At 47.9% G+C, this 20355-nt stretch overlaps 1 protein-coding gene across 1 annotated transcript in view; it reads left to right on the top strand.

The window, feature by feature from the left end:
* kif21b (kinesin family member 21B) overlaps positions 1-20355 on the top strand; it is a 53487-nt gene that overhangs the window by 12473 nt on the left and 20659 nt on the right. The window contains exons 2-27 of the mRNA XM_066703394.1: positions 7229-7451; positions 8212-8394; positions 9559-9708; positions 9913-10047; positions 10241-10420; positions 10694-10809; positions 10915-11110; positions 11205-11394; positions 11670-11733; positions 11866-12090; positions 12736-12823; positions 13028-13139; positions 13342-13530; positions 13709-13908; positions 14212-14319; positions 14432-14500; positions 14611-14837; positions 14985-15135; positions 15293-15487; positions 16115-16216; positions 16342-16507; positions 16849-16909; positions 17059-17116; positions 17452-17657; positions 17786-17860; positions 19002-19115. Coding sequence (XP_066559491.1) covers positions 7229-7451; positions 8212-8394; positions 9559-9708; positions 9913-10047; positions 10241-10420; positions 10694-10809; positions 10915-11110; positions 11205-11394; positions 11670-11733; positions 11866-12090; positions 12736-12823; positions 13028-13139; positions 13342-13530; positions 13709-13908; positions 14212-14319; positions 14432-14500; positions 14611-14837; positions 14985-15135; positions 15293-15487; positions 16115-16216; positions 16342-16507; positions 16849-16909; positions 17059-17116; positions 17452-17657; positions 17786-17860; positions 19002-19115 — 3783 coding nt within the window. The remainder of the gene's footprint in view (positions 1-7228; positions 7452-8211; positions 8395-9558; positions 9709-9912; positions 10048-10240; positions 10421-10693; positions 10810-10914; positions 11111-11204; positions 11395-11669; positions 11734-11865; positions 12091-12735; positions 12824-13027; positions 13140-13341; positions 13531-13708; positions 13909-14211; positions 14320-14431; positions 14501-14610; positions 14838-14984; positions 15136-15292; positions 15488-16114; positions 16217-16341; positions 16508-16848; positions 16910-17058; positions 17117-17451; positions 17658-17785; positions 17861-19001; positions 19116-20355) is intronic.

Raw genomic sequence — 20355 nt, 5'->3', positions numbered from 1 at the left:
ACCTTGTTTTGAAAAGATGACTACATTTAATAAGGGTGGGATATAGTTTTCAGACTCCCTGCAGATGTGAGTGAAAGCCTTCATCTGCCTTTATCGATCCACTGCTGGGTGAAGGCCTCCCCAAGATCTTTCCTCTTGTATCAATGTACAGCGTCTCTTCTCCAGGTTACAAAGCACATGTTTATCTTCCCATCCTTGTGTGCTCTTCCTCTAGGACTTTTAATCTCTTGGGATCCATTCTGTAGCTTATTCTGCCCATCTTTGATCTGTTCTTCTTTCAGCGTGTTCCTGGCCCATTGCCATTAAAACAGTGATGCCACATACTGGTTTCTCTCCAGATCTTTGACATTCGAAGTATGCATCTTCTTTGTGTTGTAATTTCTGATAGATTTATGTGTGTGTATATAACATAAGAACATTTACAATCGTTTACAACCGAGAGGAGGCCATTCACCCCATCGTGCTTGTCTGGTGTCCATTAATAACTAAGTGATCAAGGATCCTATCCAGTCTGTTTTTGAATGTTCCCAAATTGTCTCTTCAGCCACATCGCTGGGGAGTTTGTTCAGATTGTGACGCCTCTCTGTGTGAAGAAGTGTCTCCTGTTTTCTGTCTTGAATGCCTTGAAGCCCAATTTCCATTTGTGTCCCGGGTGCGTGTGTCCCTGCTGATCTGGAAAAGCTCCTCTGGTTTGATGTGGTCTATGCCTTTCATGATTTTGAAGACTTGGATCAAGTCCCCACGTAGTCTCCTCTGTTCCAGGGTGAAAAGGTTCAGTTCCTCAGTCTCTCAGTAGGACTTTCCCTTCAGACCTGGAATAAGTCTGGTTGCTCTCCTCTGAACTGCCTCTAGAGCAGCGATATCTTTCTTGAAGTGTGGAGCCCAGAACTGTCCACAGTATCCAGATGAGCTCTAACTAGTGCATTGTACAGTCTTAATACACACACACACACACACAGCGTTGTTGGGGACAACTTGTTTTTTAAGGACCGATGCTAAAACCTCCCATAATTGGCAGTGTCTGTTATCAGTGTGCCAACTTCTACACTGGTGAGAGACAGTGGAGAGAGAGAACCAGGATTTAGTGAGTCTCTCTGATGGCAGCTCAATCTGCCAACCAATCCCGAGCTGCCGTATTCATCGCACTTCACGCTGTTACCTAGAGCATCCCCCCCCATCCTTTGTCTCCTGTTACAGTCTGGTAGTGCTGGAGTTCATTACTGCAGCCCCGGTGTGCGGGCTTTGTGCACCAGAGCCCTGGCAATAAAGCCCCTTCCTGACGAGAGAATGAAGGTAATTGTTGGAGATATTTCCCCTTTTCTCTCGGACAAGTGTCCCTAGTGTGTCCTCTCCCTTTGGGCGCTCACGTGTCCAGGCGGTTCTCCAGCACCACCGTGATTGAGAGCAATAACAGATGCCAATGCAAAGACAACTCTTTTGTATACGTTATGGGACTAATGCAAAAATGCACCGACTTTTGGCTGTTCTCTGCAGGATACCGAGACACGGATCTGCTGGTATGCAAATCCTCCGTGTCTGTATGCAAAGTGAAGCAGCCTAATATTATTCATTCTCCCTGCCCACATTGAGCTTTACTCGATAGATAAAAAATATACAACTGAACTGGGACAATTCCTCCGGATTCACAGCAGCTCCGTGTCTGACTCATGAAATCATTCCCATCATCCTTTTCTCTCCCTCCATCTCCTCTCACGGCAAGAGTTTTTTTATGATTGTAACGATTTCAAAAACAATTTCCTTGTAAGTGAGTGAACCAGGTTATTTATGATGTTATTATTTGCATTAACCAATAGATTTTTATGTGTTTATCCTCTCCTGTGTCTAAACCAAACCATTTGAGAACCATACTGTTAATAGACCTCCGACTGCTGTCCTTTGTCCTCTTTTGGGCAAACCTCCATGAGAGAAGATTTTTGTCTAGCTCTTGAAATATTCCCCTGGAGATGTTTTTAATGCAGACCAATCCACAACGGGGTACGGAGGAAATCCTGTATTCGCCAGTCGCTTTTCTGCCCTGCCGGATTTATGGACCTCTCCGCTGGCAGTCTGCTGACGCGAGGCGTAGTTGTCTTGCAGCGCCAAATCGAATACGAGAGAAGGGGAGGAGGATGTCTGGAAACGTCCTCTAGTTTACGAGACGGGGCCAGCGTGGTCTGGGGAAATAAAAACATCAAGTGCTATAGTTGCTTTTTTATGGTTTCAGATCTAGTCACTAGAGTCGTGCGTGAACGAGGCTGAGACACGTTGTGACAGCTTTCAGATGGAGAGAAACCTGCCGACGTTTTAGATAATGCCAATCTATTATGTTGGAAGTCTCTTGTGCATAAAATAAACTGCCCTTCTCCCTAGACTGGAAGGCAGTTGTTTTGAATACTCTATTGAAATCATAGGATCTCGCCTGATCTGAGCCCAACTGGCTAGACGTATTGTGTGCACTGAATTGGTTTTTATTTTTAAGTATGTGGTTTGAAGTGTTGTTTTTTTTTTCCTTCCCTTCTGTGAAGCATGTACGCTTTGTGACAGAGACGTCTGACTTCTGACTTCTACTCCCTCATTAGTGCTCCTTATTTTGACATATTCTGGGAAGACTGTTCAGGCTTCATCACAGGTGTTTTTCCTGTTGTCTTTCTCTGTTAATGATCATCAGATCTTGTTGGGTATTAGCCGCGTGGAGTGTGTGTCTGTGCGAAGTGTGATTTTAACACGCAACTCTGCAGCAACTGCTAAAGGAAGCGTCTCACTCAGACTCCTATCTTGTGGAGAGGAAATCGACTGAGTCTATTTCCTCTGATTTGTACCCTTGTGACTCTTGACCGGTTTGTTCTCGAGTGAAAGAGGAGGCTTTCTTTTTTCATTCGGCTACTTCTAGTTAACAAAGCGATTGCCTCATGTTTAATAGCACGTTTTACACTCACTGTCCAAGAGTCACGCACTGCCAACCCAAAAAATAAACTGGAAGGAGCTTGGAGCCCTCCGAGACAGGTGTTGTAGATGTTTCGGCCCAGGCCCTGGGAGATGGGTTGATGAATGGATAAATAGATAGACTACTGATGGATGGTGTCTCTGAAGCTGGTTTTATTTTCTCTGTAGGCCCATTTCAAGCAGTTCAAACAAGCTCAGTCTTTGGAGTTCGTCCCAGCTGAGATCTGCTCTCTAAATGTTGGCTTGTAATTGCACGGTCTCACAACCGAGCCATTGTTTTTCCTGCCGGCTAGGGGATATGAGATGAGAGAGGGTATTTACATAAACGCCTGGCCTTGTGTGGCCGCGACTATTTTGGATTATTAGTTAGCATATTTCAGCGCCTGTATTTGTTGCTGTGGAAACCCGTCTTCCTGACCTCTGACTGTGGCGCTCGAAGGTCTGGCAGAGAGAAGGCAGGCATGCTTTTAACGACCCCTTGTTTTTGTTTTTGAACTTGAAAATGCAGCACCATCTACAGATTAATTTTGCGCTCTCTCTCTCTTCTCTCTTTTTTACTGTGGACATGACCGTAAAGTAACACAGACCCCAGGGTATCTTAAATCTATCTTCTCTAACATGCCTTCAAATTTAAATACAGCTTGCCAGGTTAAAATAAGCGCCATCTCGCGAGCTACCAGATAATGAGAGTGGATTTCCGTTTTGTCATTTTTTTCCTTGCCTGTTTTACATACTGTATATCTGACGTGCTGAAGTGAGTTCTGTCATTAAATGACAACTGAACCAGCGCCGATCGACTGGGATGAGGAGTTGAATGGCAGGTGCGGTATCTTTGCAAGCATGCATGAGCTATAGTTCCCATGATACCGTGCATCGGTGTAGAGAGCCCTGTGTCTCAGTGAGAAACCTGCAGTCAGATCAGTGTGGGTGACAGATCTAAACCCACAGACCGGATGCACACACAGGTTTCAAGAGGAAAGAGTTGGCTCTATATAGCTCTGCTGTTTTTACAACCCTGGGAAACTGTATTAAACTACGCAGGCTGGTAGAATGAAATACTGGAAAAGACCTGACAATGACCCAGATGTGTGTCACCTTTTTTTATCTTATGATCATTAAACATCTGAAGCTTCTGGCATCCTCACCACATCCCTGCACAGGTGACCAATGTACATAGCAAGCAGAGTCACATGGCAGCAACTGCACATTTGTATGAGACCTAAAACTACTACTCTGCAAACTCTGTAAGGATAGTCTTCACCTGATCATGTACATTGATAGTTATTTCTTCTGAATCTCTGGGGAGTGTAAGTTGACCTACAGTCATTTAAGAACTGCAGTAGGTCAAATTCTGCACCTGTCAGCGTGATGCTGTTTTTAAACTCCAGAGGATGTCTAGAGGATGCACAGAGAGCCTCTTGCATCCCATAATTCCCTGTGTGGTATCCTTTTGTTGTTTAATACAACAGTGCTGATCAGATCTCAGTGTTGCACGTTTCCCAAGCCTCCAAACAGGGGTGTGTTTGGCAATTGTGTCAGTTTAGGGGCCCCTCCAACTCTCCCTGTCATGAGCATTTTAGCATCACCACACACACACACACACACACACACACACACACACACACACACACACACTAGTGTCTACCACAATCCTGTCTCATTACTGTTGAGCTACAGTATCGTCCATGCCCTGGAACTAAAGTCTTCTCTTGTCAGTTAAAATAGGAGGTTGAAAGACATTTTCTTACCTTCTAGTAATTCTCCATTTTGCTGGCTTCCACTGACTGAAGCTGGCAGAGCTGCGGTGGTTCTATGTTTTTTAAATAGATAGACGTGTAGATGGGGTGTGTAGGGCACTATGAAACATGGACCAAATTCAGGGGGAAAAACACTCATTACAGCAAAGGAAGGTTAAACAAACACCATATATATGTATAAATATAAAATATTTTTTTTTGCTGAAAAACACAAATAGTGTTTGTATAAGGAGTCTTTGAGAAATACATCACGGGAATGCATGACTGACGAAAAACTTTTCAGCACCTTTCAGCCACTGTACATGACCTATAAGAAAATACAAATGTAAAAAAGCGCCGCCTCACTTCACTCTTGGTACTGTAGCTCCTTTATTTATCAAGTGAAAACAACCAGTAAGTCATAACTGTAAGCTTTTGATTAAGCCACACTCTCAACAGCAGTTATTGATTTGTCGGCTGTTTTGTGTACCTGGTGTGCAGGCAGTGGAGCGTTATTCCCAGCAATGGGCTTAGCAATGACGATGCTAAGAAGTCCCTTGTTATGAAGCTCTGACCTGGTGTTTTAAACGGGGCATTTCATATCCTGGAGTTTCGTCTGGGAAATGAAGTACGTCTGCCCCTAACGATGTTTTAGGGCTTCCTGCAGCTATATACAAAAAATTCAGTGCCCCACAGTACACACAAACCTGGTTCTTGCTCTCCACACAATTGCGTGGTTTGCGTGTTGGGAAACGACGCCCCTGCCTCCAAAAGACATCAGCATTTTAATCTGTTTGTCTAATCAGTGTATCCAGCTATTCATTTTCTTCTGTAGCTTTTTTGTTTGTGATTGTGATGATGATTATTTTCTAATTCCAGGGAAGGTGTAGCCATTGTCTTTCCTCAGCCAATCAATTCTGCAGATTGCGCTCTGACTGTGCAGCTGCCTGCAGTGGTTTAAAAATAGCTGCCGAGGCCGGTGTCCTGAACTGAATGCAGAGCAGGATCATATAGGAGCATCGCCGGCTGTCTGGTTCAGCAGCCCGAGTCCCACAGCAGCAGGAGATGCATTGCGAAGGATGGCCAATAGATTTTATTTATCATTATTATTATTATTATTATTATTATTATTATTATTATGTCATGCATTTGACTTATTGTCACATCCTCTGCACACTTATCCAGGGCTTTCAGAACCTCCTGAAGCATGGCTCAGATCTTGTTTGAATTATGTTGGCTGTTGTCTCATTTCCAACAGAAGTGTGCGAAAGATCTACTTAATTCTAATCTCTGTTATAGTGGGAAGTGCGATCGAAGGAGCCGTGTTGATTTATTCATTGATCGATGGCTTTTGGCATCGTTAAAGGAAAGAGATTTACACCAGTCTCCCCCTGGTGCTATAACTAACGCACAATATTGCACACACAGCCCAATCGTACTGCTGTCGTTGTGCAGGAGTGGGTAGCAAAGTCAAAAGTGCTTGAGGTATATATTGCATGGTGATCAGGTCCAAACCAAGGAAACATTGATTTATATTCCGTGTCCTTGTCATCTCTCAGGTGTATTTATTTCCTTACATGATTTAATTTGAGTTCTGACCTGGCCCCGGCCTTCTGTACTTTTTTTTCCTTGCACAGGGAAACTCAGCGTTTCCTTTTTAGCACCCCCCGTTTCCTGGCCGCAGTGTCTTGTCTGATTGCGGGTCGTGAGTAATTGAACTGATGGCTTGTGATATATTGTGTGCAGAAGCAATGGGGTTGTGACGGCCCGGGGGGGCAGTGAATGTGCTGATGTGTTGACCTGAAAGCACAGCGTGGGTTTTTCAATAAAATTCAAAAAAGCAGACACGGCAACTCTCCTTTGACAGGCCGGATTAGGATTACTGATTATTTGCAAATCATTGTAATAAAACCCATCTCTGCCTCATCTCTCAGCCTGTGCTCAGCAGGGGGGGCAGTATTATGCCATCGATTTATGTAAGAGGTGTGGCTGGGGTAATTAATTGATTTTAATTTGTTTGTAGATAATTATATTGCATGGTCATATTCACCCTCCTCCTCCGATGTGATTTAAATAGTTTTTTAATCTAATGTAGAAATGATGTGGTCTGTGTGTGTCTCTGTCTCTCTCTCTCTCTCTCTCTCTCTCTCTCTCTGTGCTTGTGTGTGTTAGTTGGTAGCTGCTGTGTGTGACAGCTACACAGGCTGAAGTGACACGGGAGAGTGTTTGTGCTCAAACGCACACACAGCGGGGGGTGCGTTGCTCTGGGGGCTGGGTCACTCTTGTCAAAAGCCATTGTGTTTGTTTACATTGTCCCTGCTTGCCTAGTTTTCCAGCAACGATCTCCAGCAGCCCCTTGCCCTCGTTGTTTCTATTGCTCTGCATTGAAGAGACGCAAAATACAAACCGATAAAACCCTCTGCTGAGCTTCGTATTCTAGGTACAATAAGAGCAACACTCGGCACAGTGTGTCCGGCCCACCAGTGTAATAATGTGTTCCAAAGGGTGTTACCACGAGAGTGACCGCTGTTTCTCTCTGTGTCCTGCAGGGTCCGCCCGCAGATGGCCAAGGAGAAGATCGAGGGCTGCCACATCTGCACCCTGGTGACGCCCGGGGAGCCCCAGGTGCTGCTGGGGAAGGACAAGGCCTTCACCTACGACTTTGTGTTCGACCTGGACGCCCAGCAGCACCAGATCTACTCGGCCTGCGTGCACAAGCTGGTCGAGGGCTGCTTCGAGGGCTACAACGCCACGGTCTTCGCCTACGGACAGGTGAGTCTTTCCCACAGCCGGCCGAGAGAACCGCGAGCGGTGCGTCGGATCCGTGCTTTCCCTTACAGCCGCCGGGGCCTGCGTGTGCTTTGAGCATCGCGGTGGGTGATTGTAACTGAATGGTAATGAGAGTGAAATGAGGTGAAATCATCCTGTTCGCTGAGTTAGGGCAGCTCCAGGCCTCCTCCCTCTGAAACTCATTATCCTCCACCTCGCAGGGTAGAGTCTGCTTTGTGCAAGACAATAAATAATTGCGTGCGTGTGTGTGCACGTATGAGTGTGTGTGTGTGTGTTCATTCATAACCTCAATCGATCAGTGGCTGATGGTTTGTAGAATACCAAGAGTAGCTAGAATTTAAAGCTAATAACGGATCATTTGTCTTCATATCACAGCACTATAATACACCTATTAGGAGAAGGAAAAAGCTGTCATAATGTTCAGACTGTACAATGCACTAGTTAGAGCTCATCTGGATACTGTGTGCAGTTCTGGGCTCCACACTTCAAGAAAGATATCGCTGCTCTAGAGGCAGTTCAGAGGAGAGCAGCCAGACTTATTCCAGGTCTGGACACTTAATGTTCTTATTAGGGAGTAAGTCATGTCAGATGGGATCGTGGGCCAAATATGAGGCTGTGACTCTACTGTAGTGTACAAAATACAGTAAGACATGGTGGCAATGGTGTAGCTTGGTAAACTAATGATTAAGAATCAAACGTTTTGAATCTTCAGCCTGCTCAGTTTGTGTGTGTTGTTGTGCAGACGGGCTCCGGGAAGACCTACACCATGGGCACGGGGTTCGGCCTGAACGTCGTGGAGCACGAACAGGGCATCATCCCGCGGGCCGTGCGCCACCTGTTTCAGGGCATCGAGCAGCGCCGGGTCGAGGCACAGGACTCTGGCTGCCAGCCCCCCGAGTTCAAAGTCAGCGCGCAGTTCCTGGAGGTGAGGCCGGCTCAGTGTTTCATGACACAAGTGTGGGTGCATAGGGAGTATAAACGCAAGACTGTATTTATTTTGGGGGACTGACAATATTGTCTCATTGTCAGTTAGTACGAAGATATTTATTTATTGTATAAATTACTATTTCACACTAGTCACACGGAAATCATCCAGGTGGTAATTTAAGAGTCACAAAAGCCAGCTTGTTGATTTTCTGACATTTTCTGAAGCATGGTAAAATTTTAAATGGTGTATACTATAGACTGGGTTGTGGGGGGGTGAGGCAGGTGGCATATCAGATATCACACAATCTTCTCACTATGAATGAGCTCAAAGCTGGCTGTTCCTGTGTTTCTGCAGAAATAAAATTATAAATAAATAAGCAAAACCTCATAGCGCTTGTGTTTCAGACCAGGACTGCAGCTGGCGCGCTGTAGTGAAGCATCCGCTCAGCACTGCGGCCGCCAAGAGGAGAATAACTCAATTTACTTAAAAAAGCAGCCCGTGCTTTGCTAAATAGGGTCCCCTGGGAGAGGAGTAATAGGTTATCATTGTCTGCTCATAAAAGCTCATTTAGATTTTAGCTTAAATTGGTGCAATCTGTTCTTGTGCTCCACCGGCTGTCTGCTGTCTTCAATCCTCCGAAGACCGTTACATTATCAAAGCCCTGAACTTTGGTCTCCGCCAGTCCCTGAGGTGTTTGCTTTTCTGAGAACAAGAAAGCACACAAACATAGAGGGCAAGATTGATTCATCTTTTACTGTTGCCCTGAGTTAACACCTACCTAGTTTCCTACTGGGGAAAAAACACTGTAAGATGCTGGAAAGTGTCCCATGATTATCATGAGCAAATTAAACACTTAATTTTGTAGTGTTTTGTTTCTCACCTGCTTTGGTATACTTAATATGCCCTTACATTTTTCTGAATTACCCAGATACTTCCATGACCCCCCCTCCATACCACAGAATTGTAATGGGGGGCAATAATAAACTGTCATCCTTTTTAGTCCCCCACCTTGCTTCAGGTTGAAGTCTAGCCCTTGATCTTCAGCGTGTAATCGTTGGTACCGCTTAGGGGGGGCACCGAGAAGCACTTGGAAAACCGCTGGACCACCAGCGTCCACCGCAGGAGTTCTGTGCAGTGAGTCTGTGTGTGTTTACCCCCCAGCTGTACAATGAAGAAGTGCTGGACCTGTTTGATAGCAACCGGGACCCTGAAGCGCGGGGCAGGAAGTCCAACATTAAGATTCACGAGGACAGTAGTGGAGGCATCTATACGACTGGCGTCACCTCACGGCTGGTCAACTCTGAGGAGGAGGTCTGTGTGTGTGTCTGTGTGTGTGAGTAGGGACGGGGCATTCTCCTCTGATACCCCGCCTGCTGCCATCCCTGTCCCAATATTTAATTAGTCGCCTAGGCTCTAAAATTGAGTGCACTGCTCCATCCTCCACACCGCCCCCTGCTCTGGATTGGCACAGTCTGCATCAGTGATCGGTGTCGTTCCTCCTCCTCCTCTCTGCAGCTGCTGCAGTGCCTGAAGCTGGGGGCCCTGTCCCGCACCACGGCCAGCACGCAGATGAACGCACAGAGCTCGCGCTCACACGCCATCTTCACCATCCACGTCTGCCAGATGAGAGTGTGCAAGCAGCCTTCGCTGGTGAGGTGCCCAGCTAGCCAGGATACACTTGCATGCATAGTGGGCATGAGAATGCACTGCAATCCGCACAATCGCATGGAACTCACAATTGACATGTTCTCTCCACTTAGAACATCTTGTCTTAGCCTTCATTCAAATACAGTATTGGGATTTGTGTTCTGCACCCAGTGTCTGAGTCTGTTGTGGTTCCCAGGTGAACGGGGAGGCGAACGGGGAGATGAACAGCCTGTCCAACGGGCCGATCTCGCAGCCGGAGTACGAGACACTGACGGCCAAGTTTCACTTTGTGGACCTGGCCGGGTCGGAGAGGCTGAAACGCACGGGCGCCACCGGCGAGCGCGCCAAGGAGGGTATCTCCATCAACTGTGGCCTGGTATGATGCGTTATATATACCTCCTGTTGGAGAGAGGGTGGAATAATGGCAGTCTCCTGAGATATGTGGGTTGACACCCAATATTGCAATGTCTACGTGCGTTTGAAAACTCTGATAAAGGATCCTGAAAGTCTGTATGCCTAGGAGACTACAGAGTCTGGTGTTGGGTTACCTATTCCCTTTATGCTGGTTCCCCCTCTCAAACAAGACAATCGACAAAGGCCGGAGCTGCTCTGTGTTGGTGGGTGGTGACTCTGTGTCCTTGCCTTTCAGTTGGCTCTGGGCAATGTCATCAGCGCCCTGGGCGACCAGAGCAAGAAGGGTGGCCACGTGCCCTACAGGGACTCCAAGCTGACCAGGCTGCTGCAGGACTCCCTGGGAGGAAACAGGTGAACTGTGAACAAATTATACCAACCTATTTACTGCACTGACACAATACACACAGCCTTGTTGTTACGGTTAACTTTCTTTTTGTATTATCATCACCCCTGAAGCCGGACGGTGATGATCGCGTGCGTCAGCCCCTCCGACCGCGACTTCATGGAGACGCTGAACACGCTGAAGTATGCTAACCGTGCCCGTAACATCAAGAACAAGGTGGTGGTGAACCAGGACAAGACCAGCCAGCAGATCAGCGCCCTGCGTGCTGAGATCGCCCGGTTGCAGATGGAGCTGATGGAGTACAAAGCGGTAAGAGAAGGACAGCAGGGGGAGCAGCGGATGCTTGGCGTGACAGTAGGTGGGATTCATGGTCCGCTCTGTCCTCTCCTCTGGTCTACTGTAGGGGAAGCGCATAGTGGGTGAGGACGGCACGGAGGGCTTCAGCGATCTGTTCCAGGAGAACTCCATGCTGCAGAAGGAGAACGACACCCTGAGGATGCGCGTGAAAGCCATGCAGGAGACCATCGACGCCCTCAACAACCGCGTCACGCAGCTGCTCTCCAACGAGGTCAACCTCCTTCTGGCCAAGTGTGGTGAGCCGCCGCCACTGCAGCATTCTAGGAAATGTGTCTTCCTTGGCCCTCTGAACTCCATACGAACATCTCACCTGAACGATGCACACTGTCTCTGTCTTAGAAATGTCTTTCATCACACCACTTTTGTTTATTAGTAAACGTCTATAGGGTTAACATTTTCAAAGAGTCTGTGCCACCTTTCTGGGTTCAGGTTTTCTTCCCAAAGCGTAACAATGGTGAAATGAAATTGCTGGTCATGTTTGAATGTGGTTTATTGGTCTTCCACTCTGCAGGGGATGGAAATGAAGAGATCGGAGCTCTAATCCAGAACTACATCAGAGAGATCGAGGAGCTCAGGTAAGCCCATTATGATATATTTTTTACATTTTATTTAATCCACGACAAGGTTACCACAGTTAAAATACAGATTAATAGAAAAGGGGTAAATCATTCACTAAGTACTACTTTCCCTTCCTCTCTCCCTCTCAGGTCCAAGCTCCTGGAGAGCGAGTCCATGAACGAGTCCCTGCGCCGCAGCGTGTCCCGTCTGTCCGCACGCTCCGCCTACCCTTCCTCGCAGACCCCTGGCCCCGGCCTGCCCCCTGGGAGCTCCCCCGCCACCTCCATGGAGACCGAAGTGTCCGACGTGATCCGCCGGGCCAAGCAGGACATTGAGAAGCTGAAGAAGAAGGAAAGGAAGCAGAGGAGGAAGAGGTACGGAGAAGCCCGCTTCAGCGTAACGGGCAAAACTTCTGGTTGTCGTGCATTAAGGGGCTGCTTGGGCTAGCAGCATATGACGTTCTAAAGAGACGTGCATTTATCCTCCTTCCTCGAACATCCTGCCCTGCTCATCACATAAACCTGTCGCAACCGCAGATTAGTATGAGTGGCGGCTTCCACCTTTGCCTGCCTGCAATCGGAAAGTAAGGACGCAAGTTTGGCAATAATACAGCTGGCTATAAATCTGCAAAAAAAACGGAGAGAGACTTCTCCAGTGTTGCTGGATGAGAGTAGTAAGTTGTGCTTCAATCTTAGAAGGGCCCCTGTGACTGTCTGGAGGGGATCACCTCCTGCACAGGCTCACAAGACATACTGAGACATTCGTCTGTACAAACTTGAGCTTACTTTATGTCACTGGTCCATTGTGCCGGAGGATTTCAACTCTGGGGTTCTGTCTTAGCAACCCCATTCTCCGTGGCATAGAAGTGCAGATGCCTGGGCACGGAGAGTGGCACGGGGTTGGAATACCAGGTTCAGAGACAAGGCCACCACGAGCCCTGCTACACCGAGACCCCCACCTGTACGGTGACTGTGGTTTCATGGATTTTCTGTCACCCAGCTTCTCTCTCTCCTCCCCAGCCCGGAGAAGGAGGGCTTCAAGAAGAGGGCCAAGCTCCAGACCCAGGAGAACGGTGTGGTCGAATCTGATGACAACGATGCCGAGGAGGTCAGTGCTTCCTTACAGATACATGATACTTTCCCCCACAACATTTGATACTGGATAATATGTCATGTAACTCTTTTAATTTATTCGTTCACAGTATCAGACCTTATCTTGAATCACGCGTGTCTGTGTCTAGTTCTTGTAGCTTTGTGTTTAGTGGTTTATCCATGAGGTGTCTGAGGTGTGACCTTGGTGTCCCGTTCGCAGGAGGAGGAACAGGAGGAGAGCGGCTGTGATGAGGAAGAGGAAGCCAGGGAGGACGAAGAGTTCGAGAGCGAGGAGAGCCTGGAGGATTCAGACTCCGACTCTGAGGAGAAAGGTCAGCCGCCTGTGTAGAACCGGGTCTCCTCGGTTTCTGAAGCAAAGCAAAAAAGTGAAATTAACTGCAATGTGAACCTAACACAAATCATTACATGTGGCATTGAGTGATTTTTCTCACTTCGTGATTTTTCTTTTTGTTCTTCCTTTTTACATTTTTTTTTTCAACATTTTTCTGTCGGCCCGACTTGTCTTCTATCCAGCCAATTTCCAGGCGGATCTGGCTGACCTGACGTGTGAGATTGAGATCAAGCAGAAGCTGATCGATGAGCTGGAGAACAGCCAGCGCCGGCTCCTCATGCTGAAGCTCCAGTACGAGGAGAAGCTCATCATGCTGCAGAACAAGATCCGTGACACCCAGCTGGAGCGAGACCGTGTCCTGCACAACCTCAGTAAGAGGGACGGGGACGCAGAGATGGGGGACAGCACTGTCCAGACAAGGGAGGGAGGGGAGCCTCGCCGTTAATATCGGATGGAGTGTGGTGGGATTGAGGGTAGATGTGACGGGGGAGTTAAAGTGTCCCTATTTCTTGGGGCCTTACGTGTGACACGCTAAGTTCTGTCCCGCAGTGTCTATGGAGAACTACACAGAGGAGAAGGCCAGCAAGATCAAGTCGGACTACGAGAAGCGCCTGAAGGAGATGAACAGGGACCTGCAGAAGTTACAGGCCGCCCAGAAGGAGCACGCCCGCCTGCTGAAGAACCAGAGCCGCTACGAGCGCGAGCTGAAGAAGCTGCAGGGAGAGGTGGCCGAGATGAAGAAAGCCAAGGTGAGGGAGAGGGGGACCGTGCGGCGCTCTGGCATATCTTGAGATGTATACAGTCCCCGGCTTAGTGAGCTCTTTGGGGCTCTTTCTAGTGTGGAAGGTGTTGTTTTAGTGTGATGTATTGTCAACTCCTTGTTTTTTGGATTAAGAACATTTAATTCTTTGGTTAAGTATTTGTCATCCCGATATGAACTATAGTATAATCTTTGAAGTCACAAAAAAGAGGACAATTACAAATTGGAAAATGATTGGGGTTAAGGTAACCGAGTTTGTGCTGCTGATACTCAAATCCTCTTCTTCCCAAAGGTGGCCCTGATGAAGCAGATGAAGGAAGAGCAACAGAGGAGGCGAATGATTGAGGCCAAGAGAAACCGTGAGATTGCACAACTCAAGAAGGAGCAGCGCCGCCAGGAGGTCAGCTCTAGTACTGCTTGCTTTTGGATCCTTCTGAGCTAAATATAGGGAATCACAAGTCTGATGTTATGTTTGGCACAAGTTCAGTGTGTATAACTTTCTTCCTTTATAGTATCAAATTCGGGCTCTGGAGTCACAGAAGAGGCAGCAAGAGATGGTGCTAAGGAGAAAAACACAGGAGGTGAGCTCAGGTTGCCCTGAGATTTTGGCACTAGTGGAGACATTATCATTAGTAGCGGTTGCATTATAAAACCAAAATAATGTTGTCCTCCCCCTCTCCCGCTCCCTCAGGTCACTGCTCTCCGGCGTCTGGCCAAGCCCATGTCCGAGCGGGTGGCCGGGCGGGTGGTCCGCCGGCTCCAGCCCATGGACTCGGGCGCGGATCTGTCGGCCAGCACCACCTCCTCTGAGCCCGAGTCCGCCCGCACCGTGTCCAGCATCGTGCGCCAGTGGAACAGCAAGATCAACGGCTACCTGGGCGAGAGTGAACCCTCGGTCAACGGAGCCCGCACCCCCAGGTCAGATGGGACACATGCTCATGAATATCTCTGTCGCTGTCACAGTCAGTCCCCTTCGTGTTTTGTGCCACTCTGTGTGTTGTCTGCGTGTGACAAGAAGAAGATGATCGCAGAGACGGTCTGACAGTTTTTCTTCGTCCACTGCAGCCGGAAGAAGTTCCAGAGGAAGGGCGCAGGGGGCAGCTTCTCCAAGGCGGCGCGGCAGAAGTGGCAGTCGCTGGAGCGCAGGATCATGGACATCGTCATGCAGAGGATGACCATCACCAACATGGAGACCGACATGGACCGTCTCATCAAAGTATTGACAACCGCCACACCATATAAAAATCATGTCGCCCCAATATGAACACAGCAGGGTTGAAACTTTGACGTGGCTTTGAATAAACAGCCTTTGAGGTACTTTTTTCAATATTTCTTGTAATTCTGTCTCCTGTCTCTCCCGCTGTGCATCCCAGAAACGCGAGGAGCTGTCCGTCCAGCAGGAGGCGCTGCTGCGGAAGCGAGAAAAGCTGCTGAGTGAGACGCCGGAGGAGGAGAGGCTCCTGCAGGAGATGAACGAAGAGATCGAGGTCCTCAACGCCAACATTGACTACATCAACGACAGCCTGACCGACTGCCAGGCCACCATCGTGCAGATCGAGGAGACAAAGGCAAGTGAAGATACCCACCTCCACTAGCTCCTCCGTACATCATCTTTCTCCTGAAGCTATCAAGTCTTGTTAGAAACTTACGTTCCCTTATGCTGTCCCCTTCTTAAACGTTCTGGTTTTCTAAGCCTCCAACACGGTGAATTTGTAATTGTAGTCCACTAAATCGTTCTGGATTGTAATATGGATGACATGGTTCAAGTTTTTTTTAATTGTCTTAATTGAATAACAAGGAAGTGGCCAGTGGTGTAGTGGAGGACACACACCGAACTTATGCCAACGTAACTTTGCGTATACCCAAGAAGAATTTGCGTATACCCTCCTGAAATTCCTATAATTCATTTTGTTGTCTGTCCGCCATTCCCCAGTCGAAAACATCGGCAATCTGATGAAATGCCAGCACCCCCCCACTCCTTCCCAAATCAGAATATACCCACTTCTCCAGTCACCACTACTGCACTGAGAGTGACTGTATATTTTACTTAATGAAAGCCATCAAGGGTCAATTTACCAGGGTGTAAAGTCACAAACAAACAGAATGACCCCCTAGGTGAGCTGCACATGGTCCGTAGCTGAGGTATGGTGTTGATTTGCTGTGGCTGACCATGTTCCCGCTGTGTTCTCCCCCAGGATGAACTGGACTCGGTGGACACCTCTGTGGTCATCAGCTCCTGCTCCCTGGCTGAGGCACGCCACCTGCTGGACCATTTCTTGAAGGCTTCGATCGACAAGGTGAGCCTGCGGGCTTCAGAGTCCTCACAGACATCTCCCCGGACATCGATCTGTTCTCCAATTTTCTGTCATGCGCGTAATAGATTAAGCCGAACATGAAAATATGTCTCGCATGTTTTGTGCAGGGACTGCAGGTGGCTCAGAAAGAGGCTCAGATCCGGCTGCTGGAGGGCCAGCTCAGACAGACGGACATGATTGGCTCCGCCCACAACCATGTGATCCTGGATGCGTTGAGGGAAAAGGCAGAGTGCATCCCCGAGCTGCAGGCCCTCATTCACAACGTGCAGCAAGGTCTGCTCTTCCTCTTCCTACCCCTCTCTCAGGCCCCTTCACACTCTTCCTCTCTCCTGTCTCTCTTCCATTCTTCTCCTGCCTTGTCTTGGAAAGCTTGGGTGATCAGTAGCCCTTAGTCAATAGGTGTGTCTTAAAATAATATTTGGTGCAATGGCCTGAAGTTTAGTTGTTCAAGGCAAGGAAACCACAAGATAATCTTGGAAAATTCCTCCTCTTCTGTCAGAGAGGGTTCTATCTCCATCTAGTGGCCAGGAGGTTTCATGTCTTGCTCAGAGAGTATATTTGTGTGTCTGCGTGTCTGATGGGGTCGAACAGTGAGTTTCTTTGCGTCTCCACAGAAAACGGCTACGCCAGCACAGACGAGGAGGTGTCTGAGTTCAGCCAGGCCTCCGAGAACAGGTGAGTCGTAGGGATCTCAATGATTCTCTCACCAAATTGTGTGTTTGTCGTGTTCAGTAGGTACGCGTACATTTAGTGTTTTTGTTCTAAATATAGAGAAGCTGATATTGCCTATTCGTGGTGACTGTTGCTGTGTTTGTCTCCTGCAGTTTCTCGCAATCGTTCCAGATGAAGATCTCTGCCAGTCAGGATGACTTTAAGGTGAAGGTGGGCACTTCAGATAGTGTGTGTGTGTGTGTGTGTGCGTCTGACTGTCTGTCAGTCTGTCCATCCATCTCACTGTGGCAACTCCCGCTGGCCTGTCTGTCAGTTTTCACTCTAAGCATGTGTGAACTCTGACTGTCCTCTGGTTAGTGTTGCTGTGTCTCGGTCTGCCACTCTTTTCAGTGTGTCCTGTCCGTCTATCCGGTTCTCCGTTGTGCTCGGTTGTGCGTCTCTCCTCACCGCAGAGCCGCTTTGCCAGTCTTTGGTTCTGGGCTGTATGTCCAATGGGCCTGGTCCGTCCACCCTGACCGGTGTGTGGGATTGTGTGTGCTGTGCAGGTGGAGCCGCGGCTGTCTGCCCAGATGAAGGCCGTCTCAGCGGAATACCTGGGCCCGGCACTGGACCTGTCCACCAAGAACATCACCAAATCCCTGGCCTCGCTGACCGAGATCCGTGAGAATGGCCTGGGCTTCTCCCTCAGAGACCCGTACTACAGAGACAAGGTGTCCCGCACCATCAGCCTCCCCACCCGAGGTCACACCTTGTGAGTTGAACCCCCTCAGCCGCCCCGGTGAAAGCACAGTTTGCAGCGCTGCCCCAGCCCCGAAAGGGAATGATATGCCCGTTGACCTTCACCCCTTGTAAACCATGTCCTTCCTGTCATTGTGTCAGTCCCAGGCAGTCCAGAGGGTCCGACACGTCTCCCCTGATGCGGAGGAAGTCGTACGATCGTGGGCAGCCTTACAGGTAATGGGACACTAATCCGCTTGAAGCCGAAAGTGATAATGCGTCTCAAGCCAGCAAGAAACCCCCAAGAAACTCAGCACACAGCGAACGTAACACTTGTCAGCACTGTTCCAGCAATCAGGATTTTGTTTACATCACACACTAATGATTTTAAGCCGACCAACAGCCGACTTAAGTCTCATGTGCAAAGTACTTAGGATGCATTCAGAAAGAGGCACTTTCTCCTACTTGTGTCCTTGTACACAACTAAGACTCTCCTTAGCCTAGCTTGTATTTGGATTATGACCCTGTATGAAGGATAAGCCTGTCCATTCCCCCTTAAGAACATAAGAACATTAGAAAGTTTACAAACGAGGAGGCCATTCGCCCCATCGTGCTTGTTTGGTGTCCATTAATAACTGAATGATCCAAGGATCCTATCCAGTCGGTTTCTGAATGTTCCCAAATTGTCTCTTCAGCCACATCGCTGGGGAGTTTGTTCAGATTGTGACGCCTCTCTGTGTGAAGAAGTGTCTCCTGTTTTCTGTCTTGAATGCCTTGAAGCCCAATTTCCATTTGTGTCCCCGGGTGCGTGTGTCCCTGCTGATCTGGAAAAGCTCCTCTGGTTTGATGTGGTCGATGCCTTTCATGATTTTGAAGACTTGGATCAAGTCCCCACGTAGTCTCCTCTGTTCCAGGGTGAAAAGGTTCAGTTCCTCAGTCTCTCAGTAGGACTTTCCCTTCAGACCTGGAATAAGTCTGGTTGCTCTCCTCTGAACTGCCTCTAGAGCAGCGATATCTTTCTTGAAGTGTGGAGCCCAGAACTGTCCACAGTATCCAGATGAGCTCTAACTAGTGCATTGTACAGTCTGAACATCACTGCCCTTGTTCTCAATTCTACACTTTTGACAATATACCCTAGCATTGTGTTTGCCTTTTTTATTGCTTCCCCACACTGTTTGGATGGAGAAAGTGAGGAGTCCACATAGACTCCTAGGTCTTTCTCATGCGTTACTTCATCTAGTTCTATTCCTCCCATAGTGTAATTATAGTGGACATTTTTATTACCTGCATTTAATACCTTGCACTCGTCCACATTGAGTTTCACCTGCCAGGTGTCGGCCCACAACTCAAGTCTCAAAGTCAGTCTGTATCCCTACAGGCCTGCGGATGTGGGGTACACCCCCCCGTCCTCACCGCCACTGAGGCCCCGGAACGACCGCAACGTCTTCTCTCGGCTCACCAGCACCCAGAACCAGGGCTCCGCTCTGGACAAGTGAGTCCACCCGGGTCCACACCGCACCCACACCCTTCACACAGTTCACTGTCCCGGCCGTGGCTCCCCTTGACACAGCCGACTACCAGGTCATAGAAGAGCGATTCGAAGCATTGAACGATGGGGGGGTGGGGTTTGAAGAGGTGTCAAGAAAGACGCAAATCATCAGCAGCCGATGTAAACAAACACAACTATCTTTTGCACATAAGACGACGCACTGCACTGATACGAGTGCCTCAGGGAATAGGTAATGCACCGGTTCAAGGAGACCGTTTTCTTGTCTTACCATCTGATCATACTTTTGATTTGATTTTTTCTTGTCTATTAATTTATTTCAATATTTGTTTCTGTTCCTCCTTCCCTCCGCTTGCAGTCGCTGTGGGTTAGCGCAGTGGAGTAGCGACAGGGCAGGTCTGTGTGTTTGTTTAAGCGGGGGCTTCCTGGAGACAGTTTCACTTTTGCGATGGTATTGGACTTCCTGACTAACAGATGGTCCGCTTCTGAGAGAGACCAGCAGCCTGGATTGAGCTTATTTAAGGAAGTGAGAGACCCTTGACAGACAAAAATGTTTAAGAGTAAAGAGGGTTGCTGTTTAGGGAGAAATGGGGAATCCTTGAGCCAGTCTTGTATTCAGATGTGTACTACAACATATCCACACGTTATTTGTTTTGTTGATTTGAATTGTCTCTGAAGGAAGGATATGTAGTGATATTGAGATACTACTGTATTGTTGGTGCTGTGATTCACAGTCTTTCTCACAAGTTAAAATAACAGTCATGTATCTTATTGTGTATTTCTTTGTTTGTGCCGGTGGAATTTGACTTTAAAAAAGTATATTTTGCCCTAGCGATTTCTTATTAGCATACAGAGTGGTGTACAATAGCTCGAGATTATTTATTGGAAAGGAGAAGAGTCCAGGCTGTCTTGTGACCCATATTTTTATTGTTTTATTTATTTTTGCATTGATTTCTTTTAAGGCGAGAATATCTCAGGGGTGTTTAATTTCAAATGCTTTCGTTCCTTGCATGCACGGCAAGCATTTCCTCCATTTTATTCATGTGTTCCTTATTAACATCTTCGCCCGTCTCTGAATGTGTGTGTCGTATATCACATCCTGATTAACGGACCAGCCTTCTTTTTGTGTGAAGAAAGTGCGTTGTCTTTTGGGTATGCCAAGCCAGATTCCTTGTTAAAGCCACCCAGTCATGACCATAAGATTTCTTTACTTGCATGCAGTTGT

Source organism: Amia ocellicauda, chromosome 5 (genome assembly GCF_036373705.1).
Source record: "Amia ocellicauda isolate fAmiCal2 chromosome 5, fAmiCal2.hap1, whole genome shotgun sequence".
Lineage (NCBI taxonomy): Eukaryota > Metazoa > Chordata > Actinopteri > Amiiformes > Amiidae > Amia > Amia ocellicauda.
Note: the sequence above shows the minus strand (reverse complement) of the source record. Positions and strands in the feature narration are given on the sequence as shown.